General features: G+C 40.2%; 1 protein-coding gene across 2 annotated transcripts; it reads right to left on the reverse strand.

Annotated features, from left to right (window-relative positions):
- Positions 1-4482: 4482 nt before the first annotated feature.
- LOC138167220 (ubiquitin-ribosomal protein eL40 fusion protein-like) lies at positions 4483-4860 on the reverse strand. 2 transcript variants are annotated; one of them, XM_069095983.1, is made up of 2 exons: positions 4758-4860; positions 4483-4670 (listed from the first exon to the last, which is right to left on the reverse strand). In XM_069095983.1, the coding sequence occupies exons 1-2, from the start codon at positions 4858-4860 to the stop codon at positions 4483-4485; spliced, it is 291 nt and encodes a 96-aa protein (XP_068952084.1). The 2 variants fall into 2 exon arrangements, with proteins under 2 accessions (XP_068952084.1, XP_068952083.1); XM_069095982.1 differs by having other exon boundaries at positions 4483-4860.
- Positions 4861-20165: the final 15305 nt, after the last annotated feature.

Below are 20165 nucleotides of genomic sequence, written 5' to 3' on the forward strand. Positions count from 1 at the left end.
TTCTACTTCAAAAGACACTTTCTGCCTTATTTTCAGTTTTGGGGTTATCTATCCACTAGTCAGTCTGATGAAATGCCTCTTAAATAAGTCGAGACTTTTCTTTGAGGCATGGGAGACACTTAGTTGCAGCATTCAGAGATGCAAGTCTGACACCTTCTGGATAGTATGTAAGTGTCACTCTTAACGTGCCACTTCCTTTGCCAATGAGTCAGTCACCACAAACAAGTGTCAGATATCTGTGGAGGAAGAGAGGGGCTGGAGATGAACGAACACTTCACCGTTGGAAAAAAGAGGAAATAAAGTATATCCTGTTAGGGTTGGAAGGCCTTCTTGTTCTTCCTTGAAGAAGATGCTACATCCTCTGCCTCCTAATGTTTACACTGGCCACCTCCCATTCTGGTAACTCTCTCCCTTCTCACCTCCACCTCCTGTCTTCCCCATCTTCCTTCAAGTCTCAGCTAATTCCCCATCTTCTACACGAAATCTTTCCCAGTCTTCCTTTAGTGCCTTCCTTCTGAGACCACCCCTAACTTATCCTGTCTATTATCCTGCGGCACAAGAAGTTGCAACACATATAGCAGCCACACTCTCATAAAACCGTCTAAGAAGACTGGCTAAACAAGGTTGAAGGTAACTGACAGGCCTCAATCCTCTCAGTGAGTCAGGGGATGTCTGCCCCAAACATGTCTCAGTCACCCATTCAGTGATTAAGGCTTAACAAGAAATGAGGTAGAGGATGGTCTCTAAATGGGTATTGCCTCAGTCAAACGGAGAGATGTTAGAGACTTTAGTTTCAAAAGGCCAAGGTCCCCCATTGCATCCTGGGCTATATCTAGTCACCCTGATCTATAGCTGGCCACTGGACCCAAATGGCTCCTGAGAAGAAAGTGAAGCTGGTGACTTTGCACAACCCTCCTCCCTCCTTCACTTAAATCCAATTCACTTGTGTGTCATGGCATCACCTCCCTGGTGTCTGGTTCTTTTCAAGAATGAAGGACAAATAGCAGCCCCAAATATGTGAAGACTTCCCCAGGCAGAATTGTCAGATGAGAACAATTTATTATGATGGCTATGAAGGCAGCTGAAGCAGGCACTATGGTGCGTTTAGAGCTTGGCCAGACATCAAAGATGCCAAGATCATCCCGGGTCATTTTCTTGCCTCTTTGATAACTCTGGTAGAGAAACTGAGGCTGATGACTTTGTGCAATTATGCCTCACTTAAATCCAATTTACAAATGAGTCAAGACATCCCCATGACTGGTCCTCTTTGAAACTAAGTACAAACAACATAGTTTGCATATTACCTCCCCAGTTAGACTGTGAGTTCCTTAAGGGCAAGGACTGTACTTTGCTTTTCTTTGTATAGTCAGTGTTTAACACAATTCCTGCACATAAACCCTTAATAAATGCTAGTTGACTGACTCATTGACTAGTCCAATCCTTTCCTTTTGGAGATGAAGAAGCGAAGGTAGAGTTTTGTATAACTTTGAATAGATTTTACTTAGAATGCTTAAAGTGAAGATTTTGTCTGTCCTGGGTATAATTTCTTTCACTGAAGTCTTATCCTGATGTTTGATTTTGTCATGGAGGTGGCATTTAGTTTCCAGAGGTTATACTTGCAGAGATCAAGCAGTCATATATCTTACCAAGCTGCAAAAGGTTTCTAACATGGTAGCCCTTTATGTGCACTCTATCAGTGACCTGAGGGCCAGCTTCATTCAATTGTCAAGGCCTGACCATCGTCACTGTCAATTGGCAGAGAGTTGTCCACTTGGTAGTGATTTATTTTTTTAGGTGCGGTAACACATAAAGACCAGACTCTTAGGTGTGGAGATGTGATTTGTATCATGGAGGGCTTGTCCTTGTGGTAAAGTCCTTGAGTATTTGAATAAGTATAGATCTTAGACATACATAATTTAAAAATGAGACTCCACATGGTTATATCCTCATTTGACATTATAGCCATTATCCTTATTTTCATCAAATGAGAGTTATTGAGGGTATGACTCTGCCTGTGTGAGCTCCTATAAAGATTTTTTTTATAGTCTTAAAAAATTGTTGTCTTTGACCCATTCTTTATGACTATGCCTTTAAACCCAAATCACTCTGGCCATCACTGATTGGCCTATAACAGGCCCCAGCCCAAGTCTCATTTGCTCATTGTTTTGGTTTTGATGGCCCAGAGTGAGTGTAAATAGCAATGGTTTCTGTTCTGGCCAGAAACTCTGAGACCCTTTCCCACCCTGATTGATTCTTTTGTGAAGGCAAAATAGGCCAAAAAATACCTCGAATTTAACTACGGAATGGGTATTGCCTCAGACAAACTGAGACCTGGGAAAGAACTTAGATTAGAAAGGCCAGGGTCTCCTACTGCATCCTGGGCCATCTCCAGTCATCTTGACCTATGGCTTGCCACCAGACTGGAGGAAAGGGCGAGGCTAATAGCTTTGCACAGCTCTGCCTCACTTATATATAATTCACCCTCTGACTCCATTGATCCTCTTCAAGAATGAAAGACAAACAGCAATAACAACGACAATCCATAAACTGAAAAGTTAGGCCGATGTTTGGATGCCCCGAAGGGCATACAAATGTCTGCTGTACAGTGTAGGTTTGGGTGACTAAGTTGTTGAAGGAGCTTTTCCGATTAATTTGTGAAAATGAGTTAGGAAGGAAACATGAAGCAGGATGTCCTTTTTTAGAGACATTCATAACAATCCCTGACATTTATACAGTTCTTTACATAAAATATCTCATTTGATCTTCACAACAACACTAGGAGATGGGTGCCACAGGTGTCATTTTGCCTATTTGACAGACAAAGAAAGTGGGACTCGGAAAGAAAGCTGCTTACCTGTGGTCACATAACTAACTCGTGGGTATTAGAAGCAGGATTTGGAGCTGAGTCTCCTCTGACTTTCAGTCCGGTGCATCGTAGATCACATTTGGCAGGATATCCCCAGAGGAGTGTCCCAGGTATCTGTGCTTGGTCCTGAGCTGTATTACATTTTTATCTATGACTTGGATAAAAAAAAGAAGCACATGGTGCTTTCCAAGGTGTTTCGCTTACAAATTTACAAATGACACTACACGGGGACAGCGAACACACTAGACGACAGGATCAGGGCCCAAAAGATATTGAAAGGTTAGAGCATTGGGTTGAACCCAAGAAAAGGAACTTTGGTAGGATAAATTTTAAGTCTTATACTTAACACTGAATCATCTTTTCAAGAACAAGATAGGGGAAGCATGGTTAAATAAATATCAGTTTAAATCAGGTCTAGAGGTTTTAGTACATAGCAAGCTTAATACGTACCAACAATAAGTGGGATGTAGAAGTCATAAACACTAGTAATAACTTTGACTGCATTAAGAAAGTCATAGTAGGGGTGGCTAGGTAGTACAGTGAATGGAGCATCAGCCCTGGAGTCAGGAGGACCTGAGTTCAAATTTGGCCTCAGATACTTAATGCGTACTAGCCATGTGACCTTGGGCAAGTCACTTAACCCCAATTGCCCTGCCCTTCCCTCTCCAAAAAGCAAAAAAGCAAACAAAAAAAAGAAAGTCACAGTATCTAGGATTTAAGGACATTTATGCATTCTGCTGTGATCAGAACATACCTGGAATATGACGTTCAGTTCTGGGAACCACCATTTAGTATCCAAAGCTAGGGCAACCAGGATGGTGAGGCTCTTTTGAGTCCTTGCCATATGAAGAACAGACTGAGGATGTTTAGCCTGGAAAAGAGTTGACCTGGTAGGGACAAGATAACTTTGTTCAATTTCAAGTGTTTGAATGGGTATCATGGAAGAGGAATTAGATTTGTTCAGTTTGTCACCAGAAAGCAGAACCAGGACCAATGGGTGGAAATTACATAGAGGAAAGTTTGGACTTAATATTGGGAAAAGCTTTCTAACAATTGGTGCTTCCCCAAAGTAGAAGGGGCTTTCTGGGGAGGTGTGGAGGAGTGGTCCCCTTCTTTAGAGATCTTCAAATAGAAGCTGCATGGTCATTTTTTCATAGAGCTTTATAGTGGGGATTCCTTTGGGGTATGTTGGACTAGATGGCTGCTGAGTCCCCTTCCAACACCCAAATTCAGTTATTCTACCCACTATAGTGTCTCATCTTTCCCTTTTTCTAACCTCCATACTTCTGCCTCCCCCACCAAAAATATCCCACCTAAAAAATCATCTTCAGAATCTCCTAAAAATATTGAAAGAAATATTTTGTTTTGTTCTTCCATGTGGTATTTTTTGATAATACTTATGCATTCTGGATTCAAGTCAAAGGAAGTAAATAACCTTTTAACATTCCCATATATTGAATTTTCCAAGTTGGAAACACCGAGTCATGAACCATGAAGGCTTTTTTTTCTCAACTAAAAGGGAATTTTTTTGATGTCACAGCCCCATCAAACCCCTTGTTACAACAGACTACTCAAGAGCTCTTCAGTCAGAGGAGCCAAAGTCCAGAGGCTGGTCTTTATTTGACCTTGTTGGGGTGCAGATTGTTGTTGTGGCCGCACTTCTTAGGGCAGTTTATAGCACAGAGGTGCAGGCAGGCATAACATAACAAGATCTTCTTGTCACAATTGTACTTCTGGGCCAGTTGGCAAAGGGAAGGCTCAGTGATACCCCTTCGAAGACACAGAACCAAGTGCAGAGTGGACTCTTTCTGGATGTTGTAGTTGGAGAGAGTTCGGCCACCTTCTAGCTGTTTTCCAGCAAAAATCAAACGTTGTTGATCTGGTGGGATACTTTCCTTGTCCTGGATTTTGGCTTTGACATTCCCAATAGTATCACTGGGTTCAACCTCAAGCTTGGTAGTCTTTCCCACCAGGGTCTTCACAAAGATTTGCATCTCTGCAAGGCTGTGCCCACTGCTAGTCTGCCTCGTTGAAGAGAAAGAGCACAATGAAGGACCTCTGACCTTACTCACTGCTTGAGATTAATTTAGCAGCCCTCAAACCAATGCTGGGCAACATTTTGAAGTGTGTGTCAGTCTTTGGCATCTATCTGCTTCTCTTTTTGGTGCCCTTTACCCACTTTTTGATGTGCCCTTATTTGCCGAAGTCCTAAAGGGCTGAGCCAGAAGATGAGAGGATGGAATAGCTCTCCTTCTGTTCTCTTATCAAAACTTACCCCTTCTTGTGTCCCATTCACTAAATGAAGCAAACTCTTCTGCTGTATGAGAAAAGGTGAGCTAGCTAATATTACTCTTCCTGGACAGTCAGATGCCATGCAGTTTAAGGTCTTTAAGGATATTATCCTGGGGGTTCTGGTGCAAATGGACTGTACTAATCTAAAAATGGACCAGAACATTCTGCCAGCTTAACAAAATGTATTCGCTCTTTCTACGATCCAGTAGTAAAGAGACATGGTTTGATACAGATCTTTAGGAGTACTTCAACTTAGATCACATGAATGGTTGCCTACTAGGTAGGTACATGGCTGCCTCTCATAATCAAGGTAGAGTTGATTCAAGGTAGTCAATGAATAAATAGTATTCATTTCAAATAAAAAATTTTAAAACAACTCATTTTAAATAAAAAATCAAGTTTGATGCTAGGCTTCTGACTAGTCAGTTTTGATACATCTGCCAGTCCTAAAGCATGTCTAGTCAATTGTGAAACATCAATGATTTTTGCGGTGGGCTCTGTGGCCAGAGGATTTTTATAGCAGAGAAGGACATGGTAAGTAGTTTCCACATTTCTTCCAAAGGTTAACTCAAGATTTATACAGGAAATATCTATATGCATAGTGTATATAAAAATCTTCTGTCTGGTTTAAAAACTCTTTCCTACATTTCTGGTCTTCTTATATTTAATTCTCCTCCACTTTTGGATTCCATGTCACTGGCCTTGCTGATCTTCGCACAGGATACTCCATCTTCTAATTCTATGACTTTCCCCTTGATGTCCCCTATCCTTGGAGTGTTTTCTCTCCTCACCTCTGCTTCCTGACTCTCTTTAAGTCTCTGCTACAGTTCCACCTTCCATAAGAGGCCTTTCCTAGTGTCTTCTCTCTGAGATCACCTTCTATTTACACTAAATTTATCTTGTACTTACATAGTTATTTACATGTTTGTCTCCTCTAGTTTGAGGACAGGAAATATTCGAGGTTTTTTTTTGTGTGTTTTTTAACCACATGCCCAGCATTTAGCATAAGGTCTGACATATAATTGGTGCTTAATAAATGCTCACTAATATGAAAAACAGTATATTACAAATAGTCAGGAGAGAACTGAGTACCATCTGCACTGAAACATTTCCCAGAAGAGGATTATTTCTATAAGGTCATAGGCAGACCTATGGGTTTAAGCAATCCTGACTTGTGGAAGGCAGATTTACAAGACCCATGTAAATTGTTTACAAGAGGATTATTCCCTTGTGAGAGTTCCCTTACAGCAAGCTCTCTTGATGCATTTAGAGGATGATTCCATTGATAAAAATCTGTTTTACACACAGTTTTCCAGAAGAATCTGTTTCTCTTTAATACAGTGAACACAGTGAATGAGGGATAATAGTGAGGGAATTAGGGCAATAAGTGATTAATTGTGGGAATTGAGTCAACCACACTGACTCCATCTTGTGACTCAGTTCTGGAGCTAGCTTAGTTTCTATTCAATTATAGGTCTAGTTCAATTTCTGTCCTGTGAGAACACTTTATTCAATTGTGGGAACTGGGAAAACCTTAATGCATTTTTTGAACCTAGCCCTGCAAACTAGATCACCTCTCCCTGGTGCTTAGAGACCCTTAACCAAGGATCTAGGTTATGTTGACCATAAACTCAGATCCAAAAACTGATAAAAGGAATTTTCTTACAATTGTATATCTCAAGCAACCCAAATGTCTTATCTGAAAACTGGCCCCATAGTGTTTCCATGTTCCTTTATTTATAAATACCTGGGGAATGGGACACCTCCTTTTCTGAATTCAAGGAGCTGCACTTGTACATTCTCCCCCCCCCAACTTGGAAAGTCCCCAATCTCTCATCCAATTAGAAATCAGATTGTCTAATATGGTATAGTTTTCTTTTCATTAATTGACATTATATGATTATTTTTAATGCATAAAAGTGTGTTTCCTGCTGTATTCTGGGTCCAGGTCTAAACTAAGGAGGTTTTGCACTGCTCTGTTAGGCAATTAGCATGCTTTGTTAAATAAATCAATATGCTTGGAAGTTCTAACTTTTGTTTTCCTCAGTCATTTCATCTTTTACCTGCCATGAGAATCAATGGCATCTAATGGCTTATTCAGTTATCTTTAGTTGTATCTGACACTTCATGATCCCATTTGGGGTTTTCTTGGCAAAGACACTGGAGAGGTTTGCAATTTCCATCTCCAATTCATTTTACAGATGAGGAAACTGAGGTAAACAGAGTTAAATGATTTGCCACACAGCTAGTAAGTGTCTGAGGCTGGATTTGAACTCAGGTCTTCCTGACTCCAAGCCCAGTGCTCTTACCACTGTGCCATTTGGATATAAATGATTTAATGGCTTGGGACATTGGGGAAGGCAGTTTGAGACACAACCTCAAAACCTTTTTGGGAAAACTCTCCCTGGCAGGGTTACCCACCTACCCTCTGCTGTCGACTCCATGGAGACTGATGATTTTTATACATGCTCCTTGACCAGGACTGACTTCCGGGTATTTTAAAAGGGTAGCAACATTCTTAGTATTTGAATCACACAGGCCAAGGACCACAGCTTAGGGAACATCAGAATATAGGCCAAACAGTATTTACCTGTGTTAGATCTGTAGTTTGTACATCACCTGCTTTCCATAGCCCCCATCCCCTGGCTCCCTCATCTGCTTCATTTATTTCTTTGCTCTACTACTCTGTATCTTCCCTGACTCGTGTCCAACCATTCTTCCCTATCTCTCCTCTTATCCATGCTCTAAATGGGGTGGTAGTTGTGGTACATGGCATCAGTAGTATAGTGCTGAGTCAAAAGACCACTGGACCTGATTTTCCCCTACCTGTGTGTGCTTTGATTCCAGCTTCCTAATATACAAAGTGAGAGTGTTGGGCTAGATTAAGAATTCTGAAACTAGGATCCACAAAGGACCCCAAGGGATCCATGGATGGATTTCAGGGCATCTGTGAACTTGGATGGGAAAAACTGCATCTTTATTTTGATAAACCTCTAACTGAAATTTGGCATTTTCTTCTATTGTATAAAAACATGATTCTGAGAAGGGGTCTATAGCTTCACCAGTATGTCTAGTATTTCCATGAGTCAGAAAAGGTAAGAACCCCTGAACTAGAGGATCTTAATGATTCCTTTCAGATATGAGAAGAATTTATGATTCTAAGAGTCTGGCCCCTCCCCTTGTTATGTCCCTTCTTTTTCCCTACCTTGCCTATTATATACTACTACTTCTTACGTCCTACACATTGATCTATAAAAGTCTAACTATTTCACTTCAATTTAAATTTATGTTTTACTTCCTTCATGGCCAATTAATGGTCTTTTACTATCCTCTTCATTATGATAATTTAGTAAATAATCACTCTTGCTATAACAAAATATTTATCTTTATATTTATTGATCTTTTTTGCATCACCATTATTTGTGAATATATCCTCCTTTCTCCTACTGAAAGGGCTATCCTTTGTAAAAAAAGAATTTGAAAAAAATTTTGGGGGGAGGGAGGCAATCAGGGTTAAGCGATTTGCCCAGGGTCACACAGCTAGGAAATGTCTGAGGCTGAATTTGAACTCAGGCCCTCCTGACTCCAGGGCCAGTTCTCTATCTGCTGTGCTACCTAGTTGCTCCAACAAAGAATTTTTAAAAAGAAAAAACTAACAAAACTAACCAATATATTAACTGAGGATGATAGTATAGGCAATTCAGCACCTGTAACCTCTTGCCTCTGTAAAGAAGGGAGGGCGGATGCATTTTCTCATCCCCCTTTTTTATGATAAAATTGGGTTATTATAATTACAGAGAATTCCGTTTCTTTTGTTGTAATTCTTACCATTTACATTGTTGTAGTTACATTTTTCTGGTTCTGCTTTCTTCACTCTAAAGCAGTTCCTGTAAGTCTGTTCCTGCTTCTTTACATTCTTCATATTCAGTAAATGTAAAGTAAATGTGTAAAATGACTTCTACCTTCACCCAACTCCCTTCCTTATCTCTATAGAGGGAAACACCATTCTCTCAGTCCATCCAGTCTTACAACCTAGGAGTCATCCTGGACTCCTCACTCTCACTCCCCCAATACTGTTCTCTTTCAAGGACTGTTGATTTTACCTTTGCAATATCCCTCTACTAAACCACCTTCTCTCCTTTGAGATTGCCACCACAATGGTGTGGGCCCTCCTTACCTCATGCTTTGGCTATTGCAATAGCCTGCTGTTGGGTTTGCCTGCCTCAAGTCTCTCCTCACTCCAATCCTTCTTCCAAATCCAATCCATCAGCTACCAAAGTGATTTTCCTAAAGTGTGGTCTGATTATGTCACTCCCCTGCTTAATAAATTCCTATGGCTCCCTATCACCTATAGGATCAAATATAAAATACCCTATCCATCATTCAAAGCTTTTCATAACCTATCCCTTGTAATGTTAGTGGGATTTGAAGACCTTGTATTGGCAAGTAAACAGGTACTTAGCAGTTAGTTTCAAGTTAATTATATCAAGCCTCTGTTAAGAGACAGAAGGTATGAACACCTGTTGCTGATGTAACAAGAAGGGGTGGAACAGGGAGGAGCTAATACCATATATAATGGGAAGCCCAGGCTGGAGAGAAAGAGATTTTGAGAACAAAACTTGTGGTATCAGAACTTCTTGGAGCAAGGTGTGTAGAGGCTGAGGAGGAGAGGCCCAGGCTGGAGAAAGTGATTTTGATTTTGAAAATGGAACTTCTGCTGAGACTTTTCTTCTGGGAACTTCTGCTGAGAGCTTCCAAGAACCAGGCTGAGGAGCTACTGTGAGTGAGAGAGGAGGATCCCTGATTGAGGGAACCTGTTCTGTTGTGAAGGCTTGGAAATGTGGGTGTTCACTGCATTAACCATGTGTACCAACTTTGTGGTTACTGTAATGACTTTGACTTTCTGGTTCCAGGACTCGGTTTTCTGGTATTTGAATAAAGGCTTTGGTTCTGTCCTCCATGTGGAGAGCCTGTTACATTTTGTGATTCATAACTATACCAGCATATTCATAACCACCATAGGAGTTATGAATATTGCATTGTTGTTACACCCCTCCCCCACTTTTCTAGTCTTCTTATATCTTATTCCCCTCCATGTACTCTTTGACCTATGTTGCTGACCACCTTGCTATTCCCTGAATAAAACATTTCATTTCTTGGCTCTGGGCATTTTCTCTGGCCCTCCCCCATTCTTGAGATAGGCTATCACAAAAAAGACACAATGTTGTTTATATTTTAACTGGGTATCTTTCAGTAAAGTAAGTATTGGCCTGAACAGTAAATTTGTATCTATTATTAAAGCCTCTCAAGGAAACAGACTGATGTAGGAGAAGAGAAAAACGGGCCTTTATCATCCACATGTTGGCCTAACATTTTTTCCTTTCTGAACCAAGAGTCCTGAATAATGGATCAAAATGTCATTTCTTAATTGCCTTTTAAGATGGGTGTGTAAGAAAAAAAGTGTTAAGAGTACTTAGGAAAATCTGGAAAGTTTGGCTCTGCTTCTATTAGGACATAGACACGCCCTGCCTAACATTGTCAAATGGTTCTGCAAAAGCATGATATTGGGTGAAACAACACACAGGGGATCGTTAGTTCCAATGGAATAATATAAGTGGGGCAGTAAGCAGACTGATGCTCAGGGGAACAATCAGGCTTGAATGCTGGTTTAGACTGTCATTGGCTACATCATTCACCTCTCAAGTAACTGGCTAAAAGACATCAAAGTATGATTTTGTTATGTTACTGTGGATGTTAGCTATAAAGTAAGGACAGTCAGTGATTGGTGACTGGGCAAAGTTACATGTACTGTGTTTATACTTTCACTATGTTGTTTTAAAATATTCAATCTTCCATTTTGTATTTCACGTTCTTTGCTATGGGAGAGAGCGAAGCTGACTCACTCTCTAAGCTGAGTTTATCCTGAACCCTAGCTCAAACAAAACAGCAGTACGGATATTTCTCCTATCGCCTCTAGCTATCATTGAAAGTAAAGAAATATGAAGTGTTGATAAGAATTTATTTGAAAATGCCTCAGGATAGAAATTATCTCTTTTGTGGTAATGCCTGATTGACAAAGGCACTGGCCTCTGCTGCTGGCATGCCCAGAGAGGAAAGGGAATTGGCCTTGGAAGGATAAATCAGGCAGCCAGTAGCCAATTGTATCTGTGGACATTCAATTTGTCATCAGCCAACTCTCTTCGACATTCTGTAGCAGCAAGCACCCCAGCGTCCCCAGGGTGACTGCCAACACAGGTTCTTAGATCTGCTTTTCCAAAGGAAAGCAATTCAAAATGGGTTAACAATCTTGCTTTAATCAAACATATGTCATTTACCTAGTTCAGGGGAAAAAGGTCAGCACTCGGAGCTTCAGAGAATACAGAGGTTACAAGCAGACAACAAATACAGATAGAGAAACATCAGCAGACAGGCTTCCAGCTGTCTGACCATTACATCCATACCTAGTCAGTCACCAGAGAGGGAAGCACCAACATCTGGGTTTTCAAAGCCAGGGGGGTTCAACAGCTGCCCAGAGTCTTATCTGGTCAAATGATACCAACTCTTCTCAAAGTGAGCCCCAAACCAAAACCTCACATCAGGGTATATATAGCCTTCTCCTGGCTCAGAGAATGTCACAACCCTCTTGACCCACTGCCCAGTCACAAAGCACCAAGGTGTGGGCATTCCTGAAAAACAAGCCTCTCTCCACAGGCTCCATGTGACCACATTCAGCCTGTTAGGGGGCAGAATATATTTTCAAATCAAGGAAGGTTCTCAGAGTTACTTAAGCCTACCAAAGGGCCTAGGGGCAGGGAAGATCTTCAGATTCCCATTCCCATATCATATTTATGTTCCCCTAACCTTTGAGATGCCTACAATGCGGATGTGGATAGACAAGATGTGATCATGGGAACATACGTGAGCATTATATGATGGGTATACAGACTGGCACAAAAGGAAAGTCAGCTTAGTAACCTCAGACCACTGTGGCTTCATGCACTAATTGGGCTTTATTAGAGATTCCTTCACACTCCCTTTGCTCTCCTACTTAAGCACATACCCTATGTCTGAAGAAGGATAGGGCTGGTCTAAAATCACAGGCCACTAATGGTGGCTTCTCCTTGCCTTAAACGGGCAGGTCAACTCAACATGCTAGCAACTCAAGTACATTCCCAGTGCAATAGGTACACTTGCTCTTGCCCCTGCTACCAAGGCGACACAACTGTTGCTTTCCTTCCTACTGCCATCTCTCTTTGGCTAATGATTTTAGCATGAAATAGAGTAAATCTCATTTATGGATTCAATTATGCCCAAGCACAATTTGGACATGTTAAAATTTCAGTCAGTGGTTTGACTTCCAGATTTGCCCCTCACTATCTGTATGACTTTGGACCAGTCACTTAACTTCTTTGGGACTCATAGGATCTTAAGTCAAGAGCTAGAAGTGACCTCAGAGACCAATTCTCTCACTCTTCACCTTAGAAAACTGAAGACTAGGGAGCCTAAGCAACTTACTGAAATGCCCACAAATCTGAGGTTTCAGAGACTGGGTTGGAACATAGCTCCTCTGACTTCAGAGCTCTTACTCCTTCCACAGTACCTTGCTGCTCTCACTTCAGTTTCCCCATGTATAAAATGTCTGCTTGTTGGGATGGTGGTAGATATCGATCCCTCCCAGCTCTAACTTTTTTTATAATGTCTGGAATCCTACTTCCCTCTCTTTAGGCAAAATACCCATGTATTACACAACATTTGACTGAGGCATGCTGGGACTTTTCCTGACCCTGATGCATATATCATACTGCATTTGCAAAAAAAAATGCAAATTAGATTGTATATAAACATAGAGTACTTCTGAAGGGTATGTAACAAGGTCCCAATATGCAGGAATCTTTCCAGATTGGGGTTTACCACTACTCACACTTGAAGAAACCAAGGCAAACAGAAGTTAAATGATTTGCTCAGGGTTATGCAGTGACTACCATGTTTCCCCGATAATAAGACCTATCCCAAAAATAAGCCCTCCCCTTACTGTGTAAGATTCCTCTAAAATAAGCCTTCCCCTGAAAATAAGGCCTATTGAGATTGCTACTGTAGTGAAGGTGATCCCCTGCGCTACACGCTACATTATGGTACCCTCTGTATGCACCGTCTCCCCCCCCGGGTGAAATGCACGCCGCGCTCCGAGATGCATCCAATCAGAGCTGCAGCAGTGAGCGCGTCATCCTGTTCTTCCCCAGTGATTTGCTTATTGAATAAAGGTACAATTTTTTGTTCACATCTACCTGTTTATTAAAATTGCTGTCAATGTTCATTAAAATAAGCCCTCCCCTGAAAATAAGCCCTCTGGTGTTTTTCTGTCCAAAAAAATTTAATAAGACAGTGTCTTATTATCGGGGAAACACAGTAAGTATCTGAGGCCAGTTTTGAACTCAAGTCTTCCTGATTCCAAGCTCAGCACTCTGATTTACAATCATAACAACCTGGGAATAAATTCCTGCTCTATGTGACTTTGGCCAGTTACATAACCTTTTCTGGGCTTCAGTTCCTTCATCTGTAAAATGAGAGTATTAGCCTAGAAAATGTCTGAGGTCCCTTCCAGCTGTATGATGATCTTCCCCAAAAATGTAGCTTGAGACCCTCTCTTAATCATCTCCCTTCCAGCAAGCTTGGGTCAGCATAAACTTAATGTCATAGCTAAGTCCCTACCCAGGTTCCTTTTTTTTTTTTTTTCAAATCAAACTGACTAGATTAATTTTCCAAATAAAAGTCATTTAGTTGCTACCGTAACAAGATAAATGACAAAATGTGCATATATTTATATATACATATATTATTATGCATATGTATATGTATATGCATACATATGTATGTGTAAGACTATGTGTATATGTATGTATGCATATATATGTATATAGGAGTCTCTACTCTATTCTTATAATAAACCACTTCCCATTTGTTTATTTTGAGTCCAGTCCCCATTTTTTTACATTTCCACTTCTCATCATGGTGGAGGAATCTAGTAAGTTACAAGAAGTTGAGAGGGCCACATGTGACTTCGAGGCTATGGGTTCCTCACCCCTGCTCTAGCTGCTCTGCCCTCATGTCTATTACTGACCCAAATGAGAAAAGATCAATAACTCTAAATATTGAAAGGACAATTCTTCATTCGGCCTTTCACCCTGATTAACAAGGCAAGACTTAGGACAAAGAGAATTTAAAGGATTTTATTATAGGTAAGTCAAGGTAGCAACATGCTAACAGGCAAATCAGCTGGATTCCCCACTGGAAATCAAGGTGGGGACAGTTTTATGGGTAACTTTAAGAAAATTCAGATAGTCAACCTCAGCAAAAGAGGCCTCTTCGATGTGACAATTTGTAGGTAGGAGGAGTGATAAAAAGCAGGTCATACAAGCAGCTGTAGACTTCGTGTCTCCTTCCCCAATAAAGCTTCCCCCAACTCTGTTTGATAAGCTGGGCTGTGAACAATGTGTAACTGAATCAACATAACTTTCAGCATAAGATCTTCCTGGAAATCTGGGACAAAGATTACAGGTCACTCCAACATGGCAATCTTTCCCATTTCTTTCTTCAGGGGTCTTTTCACATGAATTTTTTTTTGCCAGACCATGATGTTTGCACTAAAATTGTATCAAAACATTTGCTAATGGCAAGTACAAGAACACAAACTTCCAGGAAACCAAGGGTCCATGTTTACTGAGTCTATATTACAAGTATTTGTACAGTAAGATCATTTAGCTAGACTAAGGGATCCAGATAAACAAATCTGTAATGACTTTTTCTCCTGAATCTTCGATCAAGAAGCCTTCCCTAATAATTCTGATTATCAGTGTATTGATCTTCTTCCTCAAAACTCATATGGAACTTTGCTTTGTGCCTTGCTAAGTGGTATTATGCCTATTTGTGTTGGTGATTCATTCCTGTAAGTTCTGTAACTCAGTTTTCTTGGGCCATTTTGTTCTGTTTGTTTTCTTTCTAGATTTCTCCTTTGTTCCCCAGACTTGTACTTCTCTGTGGTCATATCAGTGTCCTCTTTGAATGTAAGCTATCTGAGGGCATCTTTATAGCCCCTGTCACATAGCCTCCCAAAGCAGACTTCATAAATGTTTGCTGAAGTGAGGCAGCTAGGTGGTATAGTAGATAGGATGCCGGGACTGGAGTGAGGAAGACCTGAATTTCAGGTATGTACTAGCTGTGTGACCCTGGGCAAGTCACCTCTTTCTGTCTTAGCTGTAAAATGAGGTAATAATAATACTTGCTAGAGTTGTTGTGAGGTTCAAATGAGATAATATCTGTAAAGCACTCACTATAGTACCTGGTACAAAGAAGGTACCTAAAAAATGTTTATTTCCTTCCTTCCTTGAACTGAATAGGGATCTTATCTAAATTTTTAATCTCCCCCAATCCCTTGTATATTGCTCTTTATACATGTACTTAATATTTTTGAATAAATTGATAAATTAATGAATTTTGTCATTCAGAAATGGACTTGGAAGAGAACTTAGATTTAGTCTAGTCCAACCTTTTTATTTTACAGATAAGGAAAATGAGTCTCAGAGAAGGGAAAGTGTCTATCCCAAAATTAATGGCACTGCAACATTAACCCTCTCCACTATCCCCAAATTCAGACTTTTTAGTAAATCACATTTAAACACAAGTTGGAAGACATTTTAATAAGCTCTGTAGAGACCTGGAATAAATCTATTTTTTATGTGATGTATAAAGTACTGTCTTCCAACAAGTTGTCTCCTATACAGATGTTAATATCATACAAGATTCTTTGATAATGCATCCACAGAGAGAATTTTGTCCAATGATCTTCTGGTTATCAACATTGTGGTAGAAGCAGTACGTGTTTTATGTAGACTGGGATGATCCTTTAAGAAGACAGGGAAGCCATTTGACTTACTTGCTGCCAGAGGCATAAAAAGCTCAGTCTTTGGAAAGTTGGTGTTAGATGTTTTAGCAGAATTTCCACTCTTCTTTGGAGAGAACTTTTGTGATCTGTGGCAGCAAGGCCAGTTGCTATGGTAAATGAAAAGGCTGAAGAGAGTAGCTATTTTATTTGAATTACTTTATAATGTTAGGGAATAGCATTTTTTTATCCTTCATTATCAGTTAAATGACCTTTATTGTATTTTATGGTCCATGAGTGCCTCATCACATCCTAATCCTGTGCCAGAATCAGAATCAGACCTGTCCTAGAACTAGTTAAAAGCAGGGCATAAGACAGGGAGATAAATGTTCCCCACACACACACACACTTGTCTGGCACTTTCATAAAAACTGTCCAGTTAAGAATTCAAATGCAAGAAGTCTTGTGACCATTTCCTGTTTCTCTTTTCAATATGCTCCTTCTGTCCAGTCCCGTTTCACCCTCTGATGTCTACATTTCAAAAGGAGATATTTATTTAGGCATTTGGGATGTGGTCTCCCTGCTCACTGTGGGCCCATTCTCCTGTTCGGCCACCACCATTGTCCCTGTTAGAAAGAGACTTCAGGGGCCAGATAGGGGATGCAGTGAATAGAGCACCAGCCCTGGAGTCAGGAGGACCTGAGTTCAAATCTGGGCTCAGACACTTGACACACTTACTAGCTGTGTGACCTTGAGCAAGTCACTTAACCCCAGTTGTTTTGCCTTCTCCCTCAAAAAAAAAGAAGAAAAGGGACTGCAGAGCCTTCTAATGTCTCCTCTAGCCACATTGCAAGTTCCCTTGATAAAGAAGGAGCAACAGACTGATGAAGGATGGCAACAGTTGTTTTTCTATAAGTGAGAGAAAGAAAGGGGGTTATACAGAGAGCCCTGGCTTTGAAGTTGGGGGACTGGGTACCTGATTCCAGCTCCATTACTTACCCTCTGTTGTGACCTTGGACAAATCACTTTATCTCTGAGTCTTGCATTTCCCATCAAATGAGAGGAACAATCTGCATCAGGGATGGGCAAACTATGGCCTGTGCAGCCTGTTTTTGTACAGTATAGGAGCTAAGAATGTTTTTTTTTACATTTTTAAATATAGCATATTTGATATTTATTTATTAAAGTATAAATACAGTGTAATTAAAAATGAGCTATACAAAAACAGGTGACAGGCCATAGTTTGCCAACCACTAGTCTACATCATATCCTCTAAAATTTCTTCTAGCAGTTAGGTGCTATAGTGAATAAAGTATTGTCCTTGGAATCAGGAAGATCTGAATTCAAATTCTGCCTCACACACTTATTAGCTGTGTGACCCTGGGCAAATCACTTAGCCTTGCAAAGTGTTATCCATGCGCTAGTGACTAGCTATTGTAATTATTATTCCAGCTTTCGGGTTACTCCCCTTCCATTAAGTACAATATTATCCCTCTGCAGTCCAGCATGTTGTAAAATGCCATGGAAGGCCACACAGTGTGCAAAATCCCTGGGAGGGCTCTCTTCCACTAACTAGTTAGGGATGTCGTCTCTCTGCTCTGGGGATGATCTGGGGGAATGACATTTTGCTTTTCTGAGACCCTGGACTGCTCCTCTGGAGGTCTCCATATTGAAGGAAAGAACAGCAAAGAGCAGAGAAAGAGCTGACTCCGGCCCTCCAGTTTGTATCTTGTTATTCAACAAAGTTTTATTGCTAACAAGGTGTTAAACTCGATTGTTTCTGTTATACTGTCGAGTTATTACAAGTTCTACAGAAATCCTCTAAATATACAGCCTGGTGCAAAACTCCAGTTGCCCCAGCTTTGCATTTTTTTTAACTGTCATTGCATCTAGAACCAGGTACTAAACTACTCAAACTAGAACACAAACCATTTTCCTACAAATATTTGGAAACAGCATGATGCTTTTCAATCCAGCGTGAGCTAAGCATTCCTTCATGCACACTCATGACTTGATTTGCAAACTGGAGTTATTGCAAATTCTGAATAGAATAATAAAGTCTCTCTCTCTCTCTCTCTCTCTCTCTATATATATATATATATATATATATATATATATATATATCAGTGAGGTTTGACTGTAGAGAATCTTAACTAGAAGGCTTCAAAAAGCCATATCTCCCCATAATCTCTTCTTCTTTAGGAAAGCAATCAGGAAAATATTCAGGTTCACCTTCATATTGTAAACCACAATAAAATATGGGATGTGTCCTGCATAAATTCAGATAGGACTTTGAAATGTAAAAGCCAAATTGATCCATAAATTGTGGAATATGAATGTAATAAACTCTCATTGTACCATAAAAAAGGCTAAATATGAAGAACTCAGAGAAAGGGGGGAAGATCTGTACAAACTGATGATGCATAGTGAAGAAAGTGGGACCAGAAAAGCAATGACAGCAGCTCATGGGCATAAGTGACTAGGGTGTTGGACTTGAAGTGAGGAAGATCTGAGTTTGAATCCTGCCCAATACATTAACTAAGCAGGCCACTTAATCTCTCAGTCTCATTTTCCCCATCTGTAAAGAGATTTAAGAATTGCACCTACCTCATAGGGTTGTTATGAGGCTCATATGAGATAACATATATAAAAGGCTTTGCAAACCTTAAAGTACAAATATAAATGCTATTATTATTTTAAAATTATTATTACAAAATAAATACAAATAACAATAAGAGAAAGTTAAATGATTGCAATAAGCAATCTTGGTCTAAGAGAACAGATAACAAAACGCACCTGCTTCTTTTTGATAGAGAAGTGAAAGACTATGGTTCTGCAATGTTGTAAATATTGTCAGATGTAGTTTCTGGGTTGATCGATTTTGTTTAACTATTTTTCTTTGTTCAAAAGGAAGGCTCCAGGAGGGAAGTAAGGGATGGTGTGTCCAGAAATCACTGTGATTTTTTTTTGCTTTTTGGAAGGGCAGTTGGGGTTAAGTGACTTGCCCAGGGTCACATGGCTAGTAAGTGTTAAGTGTCTGAGGCTGGATTTGAACTCAGGTCCTCCTGACTCCAGGAGCGGTGCTCTATTCACTGCATCACCTAGCTACCCCTGAAATCACTGTGATTTGAAACTAAGCAAAGAGCATCAATAAAATTTAAAACAACAACAAAAAAGGTAACATAAAAGTGAGCTGGCAAAAGGATCATCTCTACTACAGCCTAAAATCGTTCTTCTGGTGAGTGGTCCTCAGTGACTATTTAAATCACCATTAACCATTTTTTTCCCTCATAATTATATCAGTTCCTTTAGAAAAGAAAGGGGGTGTGATAGACCTTGTTTTTCAGGGTCTAGTTCTGCTGAGATTTTTTTTCCTTCTCAGTACCTGTTCAATCTATTTTTGAAGAATAAAAGATTAGATACCAGGTTCCCCTCAGCACAGTAAAAGGCAGCAGTTTTACACACCTTGATGTAGGATGAGAAAATTCGCTTGTCTCTCCTCTGAATCTATGGTTGGGTAAAGAAAAAACATTTTTCTTCCTGAAGGTGGCGTTTATGGACTGCTGTTGGAAGAAAGTTTTCCACATTAGGATGTCTTTTTTTAAGTTTACCAGTCAGAAAATCACCCCATAAAACTATGTAATTTTAGAAGTCAGGTTGGAATTGACAGAGGGCCACTCAAGCAATGGGTGCAACAGAAGGAGGGCTTTTGTTAGATTGTGATCACAGATCTTTTTGTGAACACTAGTAGGATGCAGAACTCACTTTAGGAGGGTTAGAACCAAGATGCCCTCTCTAGGGACAACTGGTTGTCACTCACTCCAGGTACCAAAGGGGAAGGCATGTTATATAATGTCGGGGTGAAAGAGGCTTGACCTCTAATGCAGGCTGACCAAAGTTAGGGTGTCTTTCTGACTAATTTCCTCAAACCCACAAAGAGAAAGGCAGAGGCAGATGCAGATGCAGGAAAGTTTGAAAAGTGTGGTCCTTATATGTTTAAAAATTTTTCTTCCTTTTACTGTCCACCAGAGGATTTCTAATCTTGGCTAGAATGTATATATAGCTATATCTATCTATCTATCTATCTATCTATCTATCTATCTATCTATCTATCTATCTATCTATCTATCT

Source organism: Petaurus breviceps, unplaced genomic scaffold (genome assembly GCF_028583685.1).
Source record: "Petaurus breviceps papuanus isolate PSGF00001 unplaced genomic scaffold, PetGlider_PUasm1.0 229, whole genome shotgun sequence".
NCBI lineage: Eukaryota > Metazoa > Chordata > Mammalia > Diprotodontia > Petauridae > Petaurus > Petaurus breviceps.

Bases quoted from the DNA above. Each gene is read 5' to 3' on its own strand.
- LOC138167220 (XM_069095982.1), bottom strand. From the start codon at position 4,860: ATGCAAATCTTTGTGAAGACCCTGGTGGGAAAGACTACCAAGCTTGAG.